Source organism: Gallinula chloropus (assembly GCF_964237585.1).
Source record: "Gallinula chloropus genome assembly, chromosome: 1".
Classification (NCBI taxonomy): domain Eukaryota; kingdom Metazoa; phylum Chordata; class Aves; order Gruiformes; family Rallidae; genus Gallinula; species Gallinula chloropus.
The window spans coordinates 101,910,305-101,928,662 of record NC_140085.1 but is presented as its reverse complement, the minus strand read 5'-3'; the positions used below and the strand labels follow the sequence as shown (position 1 = coordinate 101,928,662).

The following is an 18,358-nucleotide window of genomic DNA, read 5'->3' as shown; positions in this document are numbered from 1 at the left end:
AATGCAGCTGACATTAAAGGTTAGGAGTTCGTCTGTCTAGCACCAGTAAATCCAATTGTGTTACAGTGTATTATACATGGTGCAAAAGAATATAAATGATGCATTGAGTTCAGAGTTGCACCAAAGTGGAAAAAGCCATTCTAAAATTGTAGCTCCATTGCTATTACTCAAAAAAGGAATTATCATCTGGTAAAGGAATACTGTTTGATAGAGTAAGTGTTAGTAATGAGAGAGACTGAATGTGAAGCCCTGGGTACCATACCTTTTACTTTAGTGTTCTGTCTCATATATGCACCAAATTAACAAAGCGATCTGTAGTTTAGCATTCTGGTGACATTTCTAGGATATTATTAAAAGCAAAATATGGGAGAATCTAAATTATTTCTCAATAAAATTCGTTACATGTTATCTCAACAATAGTTATGTAAAAATTAATTTTAGGTTTCAGGAATATTCTAAATGAATTTTCTTTTTTTTTTTTCCTCCCAGCAAAATTGGGCTTCATAAACAACCGAGTATCGGTTCATTTTGTTGAAACAGAGTAAGGCCTTTTGAATTAGTTTATGCATGTTTAGTATATGCAAAGTAGTCAGAGGAACTGCACATTTTGTCTTGATAAAAGATGATAAAATATTTTTAGATAATAAGGTTATTTCATGGCAGAACTTGATTTTAGATGTAAACAAAATTATATTTGCCTTATAAACGCAGCAAAGCTGTCTTGTTAAAAGATGAGTGTTTCTATATGGGCTTTTCTTAATAGCGGACCATGAACAATGAGTTACAGACATTCTATCATTTCTATTTAATATTTTCACTATCAAACTAATATACTTACTAGCTATAAACTGGTAGTAGTTAATATGAGCCCATTTATGCACGCACCTGACAGAGTCATAGAAGCGGGCCCAGAGTTGGTCTGTAGAGATCGTATAACCCAACCTTTGATCAAGTGTTAGATCAGGTTGCTAAAGGTCCCCAATTAAATTTTGAAAAATCTCCAAGGGCAGAATTTCCATAATCTGTCTAGGGTAGATGTTTCTGAAAGCCCTTACTGTGGAGAATTTTCATTAAATGTAGGCATTTCATGATACATAGTCAGAATTTGCCTTGGTGTAACTTGTGTTCATTGCCCATCAGCTTGTGCTGTCCGCCTCTGAGAGGACTCTGGCTTTTTCTTCTGCATGACCATGCATTAGGTGCTTAAAAGCAGCAGCTTGATCTGGTTTGTCTGCTCTTGCTCAGGTTGAAGAAAACCCAACTGTATTAAGCTCTTCTTGTACACTCTATGCTCCAGCCACTGACAACTGGCCCCCTCCTCTCTAAAACTACTCCTCAGGTAGTCATCCTCCAACCTGTTTCATTCTAGCAGTTTCCAGAGAAAGTGCCTCTGTAGTGGATCTTTGGGTTTTTTAATATTTTTAAGGTGGTATGTAGGAAAGAGGGGAGTAGTGACAAAATAAATGAAAGAATAGACTGCAGTAGACATACTTAAAAACTCCATAAAAAACCTGGATATATATTCTGAATGTTAGCATACGGTAACATATACAGTACTTGGTCTCTGCTGCTCTTTACACCCAGGTGGGTTTACATTCATTTAGCATATATCACAATCACACCTTCCTTTTGCTATGAAGAAACATCTAAAATACAGCTGATAAAGTGGACAAGGGAAGTATTTCTGTTGGTGAAGATGTCAACAGCTTACATAATTGTAATGCCATCTTTTTTCATGGAGGTAATTAAGAGTTGGACTCTTCCAAATAACAGATGTCTAAAGAAAGGCTTCTAAACACCCATTTAGGAACATAACTGCTTTTGTTTTTCTAATGGATTAAGTATCTGCAACCTCTCACCAAAATTAAAGTTGTTGATGTTTTCAGGAGCTGTCTGTACCCCACCTGAAGTCAGTAAGCAAAAGGATGTGTACATTACTTATAAGCAGGCGGCTATATTTATAGCCGTTTATTATTAAATTTGGAAACCTAACTCTGAGAATAAAATCCCATGTGTTTGCTTTAAATATTAGTGAAGACATTTGTTGTTTGATTATAATAACTTTGCTTTAGCCCTGGTCAATATTTCTCTCGCCTACTGATCCCTAAATATTAATAGTCGCCGCGGTGGAAATTGAAATCTCTTAAAGCCCAGCAACCAAGTAGAAAAATGCTTGCGTGCAAGAAATAATTATTTCTTAGGGAAAAATGGAAATTGTGTAATTACATGGTGTCTTCATCTATCTGGAGACAACTAAATAGACCACCTTTCTGATTTCAGAAGCATTTTTAATCTAAAAAGATTTAGCTTAAGCCGTTTAAGATTTGCTTTCTAAAATTGATGTTTCATGGAATTTTTATTTAGGTCATCTTCTTCTCTGGTGGGATTTAGTATAATTTGTAAAATTGAAACCTCTCAATTTTTCTTTCTTTAGGACACAGAGGACATATGCAATCTCAGTCTAATTTAAAATATATTCTTATGTATTTAATATGTCCTTTAAAGTTTTCCTTGTAACAAATCATCATAAGGAGCTTACTATTTTGCTAAAATCACTTAAAATCTGTAAGTGCTAGAAGTAGTTGGGAACCAAGCAAGACAATTCCAAAGTACCTGCAAGAAGATCTCATGTTGCAGTTAATACATTAAAACTTTTTAAAAGAAATGCTTGAACTTTTGGATCTTCAGCTCTGATCTAACCTGCACATCCTATAACAAAAGTTACTGAATTTGAACCTTAACCTAGAGCTGAGTTGAATAACTCTTAAGCCTGGTTGTAGTCTCCCTGCACTCCAGGAACTGGGCTGAGAGCTGTCACAGAGATTTTTAACTGGATCTGCACAAAAGCAGTAGGCTGATTTAACACGATATAAAGCAGTGAGTGGAAGGTCTCTTTGAAGTAATTTTATTTCCAGTCTTTTTGGGACTTGTCTGTAGATTCCAGTAAATGCTATGGCATGTTCTATTTACAGATTTTCATCACCATTGATATCTATACTGTGGTTTAATTTCATTATTAAATTAAAATAATTCTAGCAAGCAGCACAATAAACTATGAATAAAGTAAGCACAGGATCAATGAAAGTACATGCATACATCACATGGCTTCAGTAACATCCATATATAGCATTACTATCAAAAACTGTAAGCACAGACTTAGGAAATTTAATATTTAGTGACAATGTGACTACTTAAGGGTAATGAGGGTGGGAGGTGGCCACATTTTTCTAATGAACTTCAGAGAAATTTTGTGTCAAATTTGGACCTAAACGTATAAGATACCGTGATGAAAGGGATTTTTGTTTGAGTGAAGTATCAGGAAACCAATTTTGACATTTTCTTTATATATATATATATAATCCTGCTTTGACAATCATCAAGTAGAGGAATAACTACAGTCTAATTACATTTGTTTCAGAGATCAACACAGATATAAAAGACGTGCAAGTGTGATAGCTAATTGAGCTGTCTAATGCTCAACTACTTTTCCTAAAAACATTGGAGAAAACGCTGTTTGTTTATTTTTTCTTTCAGATGTTAAATATTTAAAAGAAGAAGATGCAAATCGCAAAACATTCACAGTCAGCAGCACGCTGGATTTCCTAGCAGATCGCAATGATGATGGTGCAGTTGTAAGTTGCAGAGTAGATCATGAGTCCCTAAATTCTACACCTCAGATAGCAATGCAGGTTCTAGAAATACACTGTAAGTAATATACATTATATATACTTCTTTTATAGTTTTGTTTTCTTTCAGAGTTTCTATTGTGGGAGAACTATAAAAATCTCTGGTGTTGTATGGATAGGTAACATCTTTCTTTTAGCAGCTTCTCTGGCTTGCCTTTTTGTTTTTTTTTTTTTTTATTTGGGAGGCTTTTACTTTTTTTAGAGGAGCAAGTCTACAAAGTTTAATGAGAGCTTTACCAGGGAAAACAGGATGGGAATGAATTCCTGGTTTACTTTGAGGAATGGGAGAAAGAGAATGTATTTGTCTGTTTATCATCATAGCTGCGTGAAAGTGTTCTTAAACATTAAGATCATAGCTTTTCCCAATTTTCCTTGAAAGTATCTAGAAACTTGAAACAAGGGTATGAAGAAGCAAAGTTCACAACACACTGCTTCAGTGATGAAACTCTGTAATGCTGTTGATAACACAAGTCCAGAAGGAAAAACCCTGTAGAATTCATGTTTAGGCCTTGTCTATAACAGGATGTTACTCTAGATAATACAAGCCTCCATTTTTTTTGTATATCTATATATTGACTTATTTTTTTCAAATAGGATTTCTGGAAACTTGATCTTTTTTACAGTGTGTTGTTTTAAAGTTGGAATGCCTGTGTATCTGTGTGCCCTACTCTGAAGGCACGCTGTTCTTGAGTCAGGTGTTTGTTTCTTTTCACTTACAAACTGTGAGACACTCAGAAGAATGCCTTTTCACTGTAAGGTGGTATTTTCATAGTCACTTGCATTATACCTACCCTTCTTCAGTGTACAGCTGATAGGATTTCTGCAGAAGACCTGTATTTTTTTATTACTGGCTAGCAAAAACGGGCATCTGCAAAATACTGTCAGACCAAGAAAAGGGGAGACACCTATTGTGGATCTGTTTCTAGGGCGGTTGTAATCAAAGGACCTATAATATGTACTATGATAAAGCAGACAAGCTTCCAGTAACTGCAACTAGCTCTGGAGATGCGATGTCAAGGACTGCTGACGTATATGACTTCTGTCTGAACAGGGATATTTCTATGAACATCTAAGATTTGCAGCACGTATAAAATGCAGTAATGGCAAAAGCACTCCATGCATAGAAGCTGACAGCAGTGCTAAAAATGCCATCTGAAAAAAAGTCTGAAAATCAGGAGGATGTGGATTAGCATCCATAAGTAGTATGTACTGAAAATAACTGTTTTCTCAAACATTCAACTCGTCATTTTACTGAGGTAGATCAAGGCCTTTCTTCACCAAGTGTCTATTAAACACCTGCCTCCCCTAACGTGTTCAAATAGCATCTGCTCTAGAGACATGAATCCTTAACAGCTTTATTTCCTTGCTTTCTAAATCCCCACAACCATCAGCCTTCTGAGCTGGCCCTTGCCTTCACTTCCAAGTCTCTTGCCCTTACTCCTGTGCCCTGCTCAAGATGTTGTCACTGCAGGAGATGAGCCAAATTGAATGGAACAGTACGTATGGGAACAGGATGAGGTTTAAATTTAGTCACAGTGGCTGCAATGTAATGTAAAGGCAGGTTTCTGGTTTCAACAAACATCATAAGATCATAAGGCAAAGAAGCCTTTCTGTGGCCTCTTGTATGCAAAGCTTCTTGAGTATTTGTTCTTTCCTTCCCATTTGCACCCTAGGCAGCAAGACAACAACCACCTTGCTAAACAGCAGTAGAGTACATCCTTCTATGCCCATTGCTTCAGGTTTTGAGGAAGACCCTTCTCTCTCTTCCGTGGGTTCATTGAAGTTCTCTAAAAAGGGCTAATGCCACAGGGTGTTTACAATTACTAATGTGCTTTATGTTGCTGCCCCCCAGACTGCCTACTTATCAAAAACCACATGCACATGTAATTATACTCTGTAGTTCCTGCTTGCTCCATTAATTTTCCACCAATCAATTTAATACTCTCCATCATGAGTATAGAGTCATTATACATGGAAAGATAGGGGATAAATATGCCAGAAGTTGTTCAGTTTTAGAAGAGAGGGTGGAAATACCACTTAAAACCATGGAGAAAGCAGTATTTTGGTACAAGAAGCCTAAGAACAGACTGTTATTGTTCTTTTCCTTATCACCTACATCTCCATGGTCAGCATACTCAGAAGTCTTAACACTGGGCAAGTTTCTAAAAGAAACTTTATAAAAAGTGAAGAAGCTTCAGGGAAATAATGATACGGTTCAGCAGAGAGCCTTTAGGGAAAAAGAGGAGAAGGATGATTTACCAGAGCAGTCCTAAAGGACTCTGAAAGGAGTACATAGCACTGGAACTAGGCCCCTTGATTTTATTCTCCTGGTATTGCTCACCATTGTCATGGGTATTACTGCAATCACTGGAAGCTGGTGGGTTTTTCCCATCAATCCATAAGATTTCAAATATATAAGAGACATTCTATTTGTATTAATGAGAGGCATGCTCACAGGACCCAGTGTGAGCTGACCCAATATATCCTCAATGGCACCTGACAGCAGTTCAAAAATAGTGCTGACAAAACAGATGAATTATGGGACCCCGTGAGAAAAGTCAGGAGAATTTGTTAATCTGACGTCCCGTAGGCTCCAAAATCACAACCAAGTGTGGCAGTGCGCCATAATGCACTTGTCCTGAACGTCCCAGGGGTATTTCAGATGGGCAGAGAGCTATGGGAGAATGATAAGAAAGCACCTTAAAATGGTCCAACAGAACAGCACAAATGAGCATCAGTCTGGGAGAGAATGAATGCATAATGACTGGACATCACCCACTGGAACTGCACTCGGTTTTTAAACATCTTCCTAAAATCTAAGGAATTTTCTCTGTGGTATGTGGATCTTCCTTATGAATTACCAGTGTATCATCACTGGTTAGAAAAAAAAAGAGCAATAATAAATTGTCCATCCACTTCTGTCCCATATAATTATGCTTGAAAGTTAAAAATAAAAGTCTGCTTTGTTTCAAGAAAGTAGCCCCTGACCAGAAAACATTTGTGATTTCACCGAAAGAAAAAAAAAACAAAACAATGAAAACAACAGAACAGTATGAACTACAGGATAATGTTTGCATCCAGTGGGTGGCAGGTAGAGAAGAAGAAAAGCCACATGATGGTTGGAATGACAGGTTTTTATTTATGCCTACTGAAAGATAGAATAAAATTAAATCTGTCCTAGACGATGAGACTATATGAAACAATATTTGTAATGACTCCATGGAGAGATGTAGATAGAGGTGCTTATGAGCCCGCACAGCTGCTTTTATCATCTGCTTTAATAGGAGGTAAACTTAACAAAATGAAAGCCAGTAATGCCATCAGCGGCAATATCAATATGGAATATACTTTATTCCCCCTTCTTCCCCTTACACAAATCTTAGCTTTTATTAGTGTGATAGAGCAATCAAATCAGCTTTCCCTGGTCGTATTACAGTACATGAAATGAAGCTGAGGACTAAACTTTTAAGATAAAAAAAGTTTTTAATTTCTTTTAATATATATGTGTATGTAATAGAAATAATGTCTAAGTTCTGCTGCTGGTCTCTTGGGTTTTTTTCTTTGTCTTTCTTTTTTTTTTTTTTTTTTTAAATGGTTAGGTCCAGAGGTAGAGATTGTCTGTATTATTTATAGTTCAACCAAAAGAAGGATATCTCGAAGCAGACCGCAATCAGTCTTTTTTTTCACACAGCTTTCTGGATTAATTTTGCAAACTTCAAATATTAATATAATAGGGATGCTGTTGGGGTAAGCATACTGTGCCCCACTCCAAAATGTGGCATAATTAGTTCATCCAGTCTTTCAAGCCTTATTTATGACTAATTTGTGTTGTGTCTCACTTGTGCTTAATCCTGTTCATGTCTATGTCATGCTCTGTGCGCTGCAGGGCAGCCCAATTGCCCAAGTCTTTCTGTCGTGCTGAAAGGTTTGGCCGTAATTTAGTTTCTGCTTGGCCATCAGAGGTTTGTGGTAGCACGACACTGCTTGCTGAGTCTATTTTTCCTCTGACCCTTACTGTCAACAGTAAACCTAAAATAGACTTGTATCCCCTGTGGCTTTACTCTGAAGTTTGCTTGTCAGCCTAGCTGCCACTGATTATTAGGAAGTGCTTCTTGTAAGTGATAAATACAAATCTCAAAGGGATATTTTGTTTCATTGTTTACTTCTGCGTTGAAAGTAAACTAGGAATGCATTCTTTGTTCCTGGATTAAAGAATCACAGGTTCAGGGCTTCAATTTTGAAAGCTTCTCAGTACAACACTTATGAGATTGAATACTCTGAGTCCTCGTGCACACTCCTGAAAAGACATGCTGATGGCAAATACAACTTGTGGTCCATGTCTGGGAAGTGAGTGAATTCTGCCCACCCCTCCTCAATATCTCAGATTGGTTGTTTCCCAGAAGCAGCATCTTCACTTTCCTTCAGGTCTTATACGAGCAGAAGCCAGGCAATATGTTTCTTCCTACTGAAGAGTGTGCCATAAAATTACCCGGTGGTAATTGCCTTACCTTAGTGAAGAGTCTCTGCCTACAGTAAATTACCCAGCAGACCCCGGAAAATTAATTGTGTACATCTGCCCCAGAGGCTGTTTTTGAAGCTTTAAAGTGAAATCAAATCATTTGAACTTCAAACCTAATCATTGCAGTTCTAAAATGGCAGCTGTGATACGATCCATGCTAACGGACTCGGTGAGATTTTGCTCAAAAGCTGACCACACTCCCACATGACAGCACTAATAAGCTAAATATGTGTTATGTAAAGAAGTGTCTAGAGAGGCAATTTGGAGTAAATTCTATATTGGCAGGCGCAGATGTGCAGTGAATTGTCAGTCTGACAAGTCTGTAGCCATCAGCTAACTTGCTTCTACAGGCGGTTCCAGCACTGTTTGTGTAATAGGCTGCCTGTTCATTTGCGGGTCGTTATTAGATTCTTTTGCAATGAAGGCCTGAACTTGACTTCAGAATTAGGCCGCTATTCCAAGAGAATGTTGGCTATTGTCCGGGAAATAAACTTATTGATTTTGAATTAAGTAAACAAAACTCCTCAAATGCAGCAGGCTACAGATAAGCAAATCTGCAATGCACTTGTGCGGCCATGTAGAAAATTGTATGTGTGGTGTGTGTGTCTAACAGCAACGTACTGCTGTGATTTCTGATGTATTAACAAATGGAGGTTTCTCTGACAACAGGATGGGGTTAGAATTTCTGCTGGTGTAAAGCAGTAATTTTTTTTAAGGAGATGCATTACCTTGTGCTCACTAAGAGAGGTTTGCTCAATTTTTTTACTTGGCTGGTTTCAAGTTTTTGTTGGAACACAGTTTCTACAATTACACATTCTGAACAAATGTAAGTGGAAAGATATGAAATATGTGAATATATGAAAATGCAAGATATAAAAATAATACAGATCATAATATATATTAATACAGTACTATGTGAAATAAGGCATTATATAAAATAGGCAAGAAAAGGGTTGTCCATGGTTAACCGTTAGTCCATAGAGATGCCTAAAATACAATTGCTCATCAGAACAGTATTTAGAGGAACAAAAACCCCAAAAATCTTCCTTAAATCTTGATGTTTAATTCTAATGAATTAATTAATTTAAAACTATCTTAGGTAGCTGTTCAGCATAACATGTCAACCATGGACTTGCTGTGCTTTCTAGCTCAGAAGGGACAGATGTGTGCCCACGAAAAAACGCACAGAATTGGACACCTCTTATGTACAATGAAGGGGGGATGGACAGCTTTCCCCATTGCCTACATATGGTTCTTCTGTACCGTAAGTGGGTAGAATGTGTCACACCTTGATTTTCTTCCAAGTGTGAAGCTGAGGCAGACTAGTTGCCTTACTGAAGCTGTTCAACTAAGACGTAAGATTTTCATTTTCTTTTAGTGTGCTGCTTTCTTTTTACTTAGTTATTTTTCCCAGCTTTGTGCTTAAAAAACCCTTTTTTCTCTTGCACTGTGCAATGAGCTATCTCCTTTTTTAGTTTCCAAGGAGTTAGTGGTACCCATGCTTTAGCAACAAAGGCACATTGCCCTTTTTTGGAAGAAGCTTGTACTGTCTAGGCAGAGAACATATTTTCCCAGAGCGAAGAAAATATGAGATTTAAAAGAAATTTCCTTCAGTCATGCTCATCTTTTTTTGGTTCTGATCTGTCAACAGCATCATCGGTCATTCTCATTTGCTTATGACCATGTCTTCATTATGCGGTGTGACACTCTCAAAGACACACTGGCTAAAAGTAAAATCTAGGAATATTTGGCATGATTACACAGTACCTCAGTCCTTGTATAGACAGTCTGGCAAGAGATGTATCCCCAGAGTCAGGAAATAGTTTACTAACTACGATAATGATGTGTCACAGCCTTCCAATTCTTCATTTCTTTTTTAACAGGGACTCAAAATATTGAGCCATCTTAAATAAATACAGATAGAGTATATGTTGAGACAGTAGTGGAAATAGCTGCAGTGTTTGTTAGAACTTATTTTGGCTTGACCATGAGAGAAAATGTTTATCTGTTGATAAGTTTAAGCACAAAGTGCTCCTGTAACTTCTGATACAGTGAAAAGACCTGGATTTTCCAAGGGCATAATCCTCTAGGGCCATAAAAGAAAGACCATGCTGGAGATTTGCCCATCCATTCTGAATTAGCATGATTTGCTCTCTTGCTATAACCACTTTATCTTAGAATAATTTGAGTGTTCAGGAACTGTGATACCTCAGAGTCCTCTGTAGTTTGTGGAAGCTGGCCAAGACGTCAAGCCGAAGCCTTCTTTCAGTGATGGCAGCAGCACATCTCTTTAGCATGGGTCACCCTGTTGTATACTGTTCATAACAAATGGCGAAGAGGATTTCCCTTTGAGGAAACAAAAATCATTTGGTTCCAAACAGATATACTCCTAATGCTTCTGTTGGCTTGAATGCTTTCTTCTTCAGGGTTCTTAGACTGAGGTCTGGGAACGAGACACATGTGGGCTATGTGTTCTTTTTTTGAAGAAACAGTCTGTTGTCATCACTATACAGCTACCTAGACCCAACCTTCTGGAAGTCACTAAATCATTATCAGTGTCATCTCTTATCAGTTCTTTTAAGCATCCCTGACAAAGCCAGGTGTGAATAATAGGCCACTAGCAGGAAACCCAGAAAAAAAAAAAAAACCAACTTTTTTGAATGATTTGTTAGGATTCTGGGTGCTGTAAGAACAATCTTTTTGCTTCAGACACCAACGAGTGCTGGGTTTTGTTCCAGCACTAGCCTGTCCCAGGGATTATTTTTTTGTGTCCTTCATCCTTAGCAATGAAGTGTATTTCCCATCATGAATTAATTGAGGGTAGTAGCTGGTTAGTCTAAGATACCAACCAGCATCTTGGTCACTTGGGCTTTGCTATAGAAGTATTGTTTTCAGGATGAACTCTTATCTCTACAGAATAGGAGGCCTGGACTGCTGCTTCCTAATCTCAGGTTTTCAAGTGAGTTTATCTGACCTTCATCTCACCACTTAGATGTTCTTATTGATTAAAGCCACTTTTTGTTCCTGCTTAAAAATCAAGAGGGCTATCTTCTCTGTGTGATGTGCATACACGACCTTGGTCTCTCACAAAACCTCCCTCTCTGATCATAGACAACCTCTGTAAACCTAAGCAAGCAGGGATTTCCATCACTTCAGTGAAAATCTGCCAGCTGTTTAAATCCTTTAGGAGCTCATGAGGAAAAGCTAGATGTTTTCTTAAATGGTTACCTGAATCTGACAGGGAGGTACTGTCTCTTGTGGCTGATACTCCTGTCCTTTAGAAGTTAACTGAGTGGTGTTTCTGCTTTTCTCTTTCAATGAAGATGTTTTGCTGGACTGATGTGACCTCGAGAATGGGAGATTGTCAAGATCTTCTAGGTGATTCCCTGTTACATGGGGAGATAAGTTTAACCTTTGTACAGATTTCAGATTTCCCCCCAAGACTCACCTGTGTTGAGGTACTCATCTGGTACTTCTTCTGCAAATAGGAGGGCGGTATTTATCCCAATATACCTCAAAGTTATTTTAGTACTTCAGTGGCCATTGTTTCCATTCTGTCTCCCTTAAAGGAGGGACATTTCCATATTTTCCAGTATAAAATGCAGTTAAAAATAGTAATAATAAGAATGCAAATTAAAAGATACAGCCTTTGGTACACCTCTTCATATTGAATGAAAAGTAAATAAGAAGTTATTCTACTTAATTATTTAGCTCAATAATTATGTAAACACTGTGTTAATAAGTAAAATTATCTTGTTTAAGCTTTTCATATTAGTGAATGCTTGAAACAAATGAAACATAAAGGATAGTTACTGTAAACAGTAAAGAATGATATCTTTGAACATGAAAGTTCAGTGCCACAATTTGCATGTTTAAATGAGATCAATTAGGTTAATGACGGATGAAAATAAGAAATCCATGATTTAAATGCAAAATAATTCAAAAACTTGTGGGTCCATTTACTGCCAAACTTTCATCTTTCAAAGGGGATATCTAGTTCAAAGGGTTAATGTACAATCCTGACCTTTCCCATCTGGAGGCTTATGTTCAAATATGGTTTACAAGTGAGATATAATCTAAGATAATTTATTTCTCTCTAAAATCTTTTGTAGGAAAATCCACAGAGTGGCCTATTCTGCACTGAAACTTTAAAACATGTCATGTGCAGGTTATTCCATGTGCTTGCCATATGTTTAAGAGAGGGCTCAAGAAGCTCTCAATTGCAACTGGGGAAGGAACTTTGAATGAGATTAAAAGGAGAATAATTAGGAAATAAATGCAAAATAACTATAATTCCATTTCAGAGGAGTAAGCCTTTAGGCATATGAAAGAGAAAACCTGCAGTAGAAGGGCTGGAAAGACAGAGGGCATGGCTACGCTGCTAAATGGAACACAGTGAGGTTGTCCCTGAACCTCTTCCAAATACATGTTTTAACCCCACCATGCTTTGCCATGTGGAGATGCTAGCTTCAGTCAGCATGGTGACATTTCTGAATTAATGAGCACTGATGGGCTAAAATCTGTTTTCTCTCTGGAGGACAAGCTGGGGACAGAACCTTACAGACCTCACTGTAGACTTTTGAGGTCATATAGTTAATTTGGTCATGATTCGTCACATGCCATTGTTATCAGTAGAAATAAAGTCACTTAAGGTGCTGGAGGATATTTTTAGGTGGATGTAAGAAAGAGAGCAAGTGATTTCGACTGTCTGAAAAGACCAGAAAACTAGTTTAATGGTGTAAAAAAAGCAGAGCATCTGATTTCCTGTAATGGTAAACCCTACGCTACATAAGGAGGTGGGTTACAGATATAATTGTCTGTTTGCGATGGGCCAACAACAGCATCCCTAAGGCTGACTGGCTGGCTGAGTTTTTAAGCTCCTAGTCTAAGTAACAGTTACTGTAAAAGTGATTAAAAATATTTCTCTTCATTGTATTTGATAAGACAAATATAAATATATATAATATAAATATATTAAATGATCTATTTTAGATATATGTAGTGGAAGGTTGGATTTACAAGTTTTTAAATATACTTGTTATATCTACTTTATATCAGATAGCACTAACAGGACAATAAAGATTGTGTGGTTGAATGACAGTCCAGTGTCTGAGAAGTTCAGGCCCCAGTTGGAGCAAGAATTTTTCAGGTACATGACTGTGAACCATTAAGCTCCACGCTGCCATAGCAAAAATGCTTTGGATATCTTTCTTCATGTTTTCCTAGCCTAGATTTGGCGCTACTTCAACTGGGATCATCTTGTAAGGAGACTGAAATTTGTAGTCTATATAGTTCACAGCCCAGGTTACCATTCTGGTCACCTTCATCCAGTCAACCTATTGACAGAAGGACCAAGCTATTCTAAGCCTTCCCTATAGAACTGTTTGGGGGGCTGTTTATTCCCAAAACTAAAGACCAGCAAGCAGATGAGACAGTTTGGAGGAATACACATGTAAAGATTGTTAGTAGGACCTCCCAAGGAACAGAGGTTTGCCCTTCATGAGGGTGTGATATCTGTCTATAAGACACAAGTGAAATCTTCATGTCCCTGTTCTACTGCTATTAGATATCTTTATATAGATAGAACTTTTATAATACCCAATGTCTGATATGAATATCAGAGAAAGGTTTGAAGGGGTATTTCCCTGTGCTGAGCATCCAGAGGTCATGTTTACTTACTCTTTCAGCAGTTTTGAATGTCCTGCAATTCATAAGCCATATTGAAGATGATTTAAGGCAGCATAACAGAAAACTGAGGGCCTTAAGCAAAAGAAACTGAGGATGCAGAAGATCCAGTTACACTGAAAGGTCACATGCTGACTCAGAGTTAGTCATTCCTTGACAACATACGTGATTTAGGCTAGAAGGGATTTTTTTCCTTTTGCTTTTTTTCTTTCCTTCTCTTAGGTGATACTGCAAAATGAGACAAAATATAAGGTGGAGACTGCACAGTGTAAGTCAGCAGAGCTGTTCAGGGGAACAGAGAGGTTTATGTATCTGTGGAGACTGGCAAAATGAAGAGTGTTTATTCTGAAGAAATAATTAAACAGGATAAAAATTGTAACACTAAGCTTCATTGCTTGCGTTCACTGAGGGAAACAGAATGGAGTTGCCCAAGAAAATACTGCTTCCACCATATCACCCAACTGTGTATGGGACTTAATAGATAACTGAGAGAGCAGTGAAACCATCCTGCAAAAGCACGTAAAGGGGAATGGCTGTATTTACCCAGACGGTGCTACTGGTGCTAACTTCCTTCTCGAAGTGGCACACGTTTACAGCTGTGGTGACAGTGCCACTCTGTCTACCACTTAATTCAGCAGGCTCTACCCATATATCCAATGCTATGCTCACATTTATCTCTGCCAGTTTTAAGACCAAGCACAAAGTAGGTAAGAATGATCAATGCACACATTACATGACAAAGGAAGGAAGCTGTTTTAACACATTTTAAATGGAGCCGAGAGGAACTGTGGAAATTTGGTAGTGTGCCTTCATCTTCTCTTTCACCTTCCCAAAACCCCAAGCCACACATTTCAATTATTCTGTCACATTTTAATTATTCCTTTTTACCTATTGTGGTGAAGGAGTATGGTATGACTGACAGGTCAGATGTTGAAACAGGTACTATGAATATTGCTAAGAAAGCACCAGATAATCAGCGTTCACAGAATTAGTAACTTAAAGGGTCTCCCGCCAGGTTGGTGCTTCAATTCAGGCACTCATGGATTATGAGTGTCAGGAGGGAATATGTCACTGATTGAGCTTTCTCTTCCCCCACGTTGGCATTTGGCTGCTTGTTTTGCATCCAGGAGAGTGTTTTTATGCTCTTCTGGTACAAACTGTTATTACTTTTCTCTTCAACAAACATCATTTTAAAATAAATTAAAAGAGCTGGGATAAAAGATGACATAATATTCATCAAAGAATCTCAGATAACAAAGGGACCATATGCTGTTTCTGGTCCTGCTTGACTGTAAAGTAGTTTTTAAAGGAGTGTATAAAAAGACAGAAGAATATCCATGTGGATGTGGTACCAAGTATTCACTTTTATCAAAGTTAAGTATTTTAAAAAAATAATTACAAAGCTTAAATTTAAAGTATTGTTGAATACATTTATTGAAACAAAATACCATTGCTGCGACACAATCCTTTGATCCAGATTGTCTCACCCACAAATGCTACTAATAAAATAGTTTTTTCAGATACACAACAACAAGTTTTTCTCTCACGGGTTTAAGCAATGAGTCATTCGTTATTCTCTGAAGCAGAGGATCAGACTTACTCTATCTCTCTCCCAGGGCAATTTGAAGAAGTTTACCAATGCAGACTTGCTTTATGAGTGCTTATTCAAATCGATAGAGTACAGGCAGAAGACATGCTACTTGTCATTTACAAAAGCAGCCCAGTTTTGGGGGGATGCTGATTCACAGCTGTAGGATGCACACAGCTGGTAAGTGTAAAAGCTATTAAAAACGTTGAGCACTTTCACAGAGCTCATTAGAGTACTCCTCTCTCTTCTATCAGATCTCATTTGGGATATCCAAATTGATGGTTATATTTGTACATAGCAGAGTGGTTTGTCCTTGGAATTTACTTTAAAAGTCTTTTTTTCCTATGTACTTAGGGTTTTTTTGGAAATAGCAATAAAATTGTGTAGGAATGCAGAATTTTTCAAGAAGTTTTGTAATTACTATCCATATATGAGAGTTATGATCTTCTCGTGCTTTCAGGTGGGGAAGATACCTTAAATTCCCTATGCTTTCTCCAGTGCTAATTAATTTGGAAAGTAGATACATCATCATTTTCAGAGGTATCTGCCTATTTTATCTTTGCATCTGGAATTGATGGAAAGGTTCCAAGGAAGTAAGAGGGGGAAAAGCATGATGAAAAATGTAGAAGGCTGTGACATAAATAGATTTCACAAACATGCTTTTTGAAAAATCAGACAAAACTAGATAGAAAATAAATGAATTAGTCTCTCAGGAAATACTTTAAAAATCTTATCATCTGGCAGTCATTTATTACCAGGTAGCAATAATCTTTTATTATTGGACTGTTAGATTTTTATAACATTTTTTAAAATGATAGCACCAGAACTGTTGTTGTTCACTGCCACAATAAAATACCAGAGAAATTTATGGAACCTTTTCAATATTCAGAAGGTTTGTGGTCATAAAATAAAACTGTGAAGTAAAGACGTGGTTGGTAGCTCATAATTTAGCTAAACCTGTAAGAAGAGAACTGCGTTGTAGTGAATCATACTAATTTGGACTCTGGTACAAAGAGGAAATGGTGGTTAGTGTACAAGGTAAATATATAAATTAATTTAAAATGGCAGAGTAAACCTAGGTATTATTGATCCAGACAGGAGATAATTATGATTATGGCAGAACTTAGAGTCATCTGCAAGGAGTCAGTGGAAAACAGCAGGAGGGTGGGGACCTATTTCTCTTTCTATCCCTTTTTTGCTACAACATAAAATCTATGAGTTTTCCTGGGCAATGGCAGTCACTGGCTGCACAGACAGCTCAAAATAATAATCCCTGGTGAGAGAAACCCACCTATTTGTACAAAGATGATAGCGTTATGATCCATTGCTCTTGAGGCTTTTGTTAGAAGTAATACAGCAGGTTGTAGCAAGAGATGAGTGTGGTGAGCCTCTTTCCAGGGCCACTGCCAAATGATCTGGCAGCCACAACGCAGATGTTATGCCACAGGTAAGGCCGATCGTATCTTGTTCTGTGGGTTGCCTGAAGCTCGAGCAGTTCTTTTCCAAACTGCTAAGTAGTTTGTAAGACATGTTTCTTGTGTTGCTTGGGGTCCATGAAGATTAAACATGGCATTCATGGGAAGCCCGCTGATCACAGTGAGAAGCACTGCTCTGTCATACAAGCTCTTCCTGAATGGATCCAATTCACGTTTCCCACTGTTGGATCCAATGCAGAATTACAGGGTTAAACAGAGCCTTTTCCTACCAGTAGTACTTTTAAGGCCTTTTAGATCGCTGTGTGTAGACAAAAACTTCTGGTCACAAAAGGTAATAAAAAACATCTAGTCACCATCCTAGAAGATTAAACAAGAAGGCAGTATCAGTGCTATTAGGAGGGCTCTGAATAACACTTGTTAGCACATCCTGATGCATTACAAGCACTCGCACCTTCTGACAAACCCAACAAGTGAGGTATTTGTCCCTCCCTGTATTGATGCCTTTCCTATTACTGGTAACATAAAGTGCGCTCAAACAGTAAGTCCAACAAGGATCACAGACTTCATTACAACAGACTCAGCTTCTTACCGCAGATGGACAGATGCTCATTATATAAACTACAGAGAGAGAATCACCTTGAAAGTGAACATGTATAAGAATCAAAGTATTCCAGTGGAGGCCGAGGGTCAAATGATGTTAATGGGCTGTTTTCAGTTACTTAGAACGTAGAGAGAGAAAGGTTTGTGTTTGCCCTGGTTTTGAAATAAGCACCTGATTAATTTGGTTGCATGGAAACTACTCAGATGGGAGGTCATTGTTTTGGAAGTTTAATGATGTTTGTCAGAGCATTATGTTGTACAGAGGTGTGCATTTTTATTCACAACAGGGAAACTTATTTGAACTGCTGCACACCCCTTTTTTTCCTACCATTTTCATTAGGTTTAGTTCTTTTGGTACTGGTTGGAACTTGGAAGACTAAGTGTAACATTGTGAAAATTAAAAAAGAGCATAGAATCCCTGGTGTTTTCAGAAAGATATTTTGACAGTATCACTTATGTGTGCCATTCATAGAGGGGAAAAAACCCTCACCAGTGGATTTTTCTTTTTGAACCCCAAAGACTCATAAACTAAAATAATTCAAGAGATTGATCTTTCTCTTTACACCTTATATATATTGAACCTTATATGTTACTGTCACCAAATGTGGCATTTCTGTGCCAGGTCTTTTAATATGCTCCAGACCAGAAAAAATACACGCTTTGATGAAGGGCTAACAGTGGAAACCAAAAGAAGTATGATTTCTTCTTGACACTGTTACCCATTTCCTTAGAATGATGGGCACCAACCTTTCCAAACCTGTAAATTGAGACAAATAGTACTTTATGTACTGTTTGTTACTTAAACAGCAAACAACTTGTTTTATGTTTATTACTTGACTGCTTT

At 37.6% G+C, this 18,358-nt stretch overlaps 1 protein-coding gene across 2 annotated transcripts in view; it reads left to right on the top strand.

Annotated features, from left to right (window-relative positions):
• CADM2 (cell adhesion molecule 2) overlaps positions 1-18,358 on the top strand; it is a gene marked incomplete at both ends in the record, with an annotated part of 663,520 nt that overhangs the window by 542,308 nt on the left and 102,854 nt on the right. For both annotated transcript variants that reach the window (XM_084275339.1, XM_084275340.1), the window contains one exon: positions 3,535-3,705. In XM_084275339.1, coding sequence (XP_084131465.1) covers positions 3,535-3,705 — 171 coding nt within the window. The remainder of the gene's footprint in view (positions 1-3,534; positions 3,706-18,358) is intronic.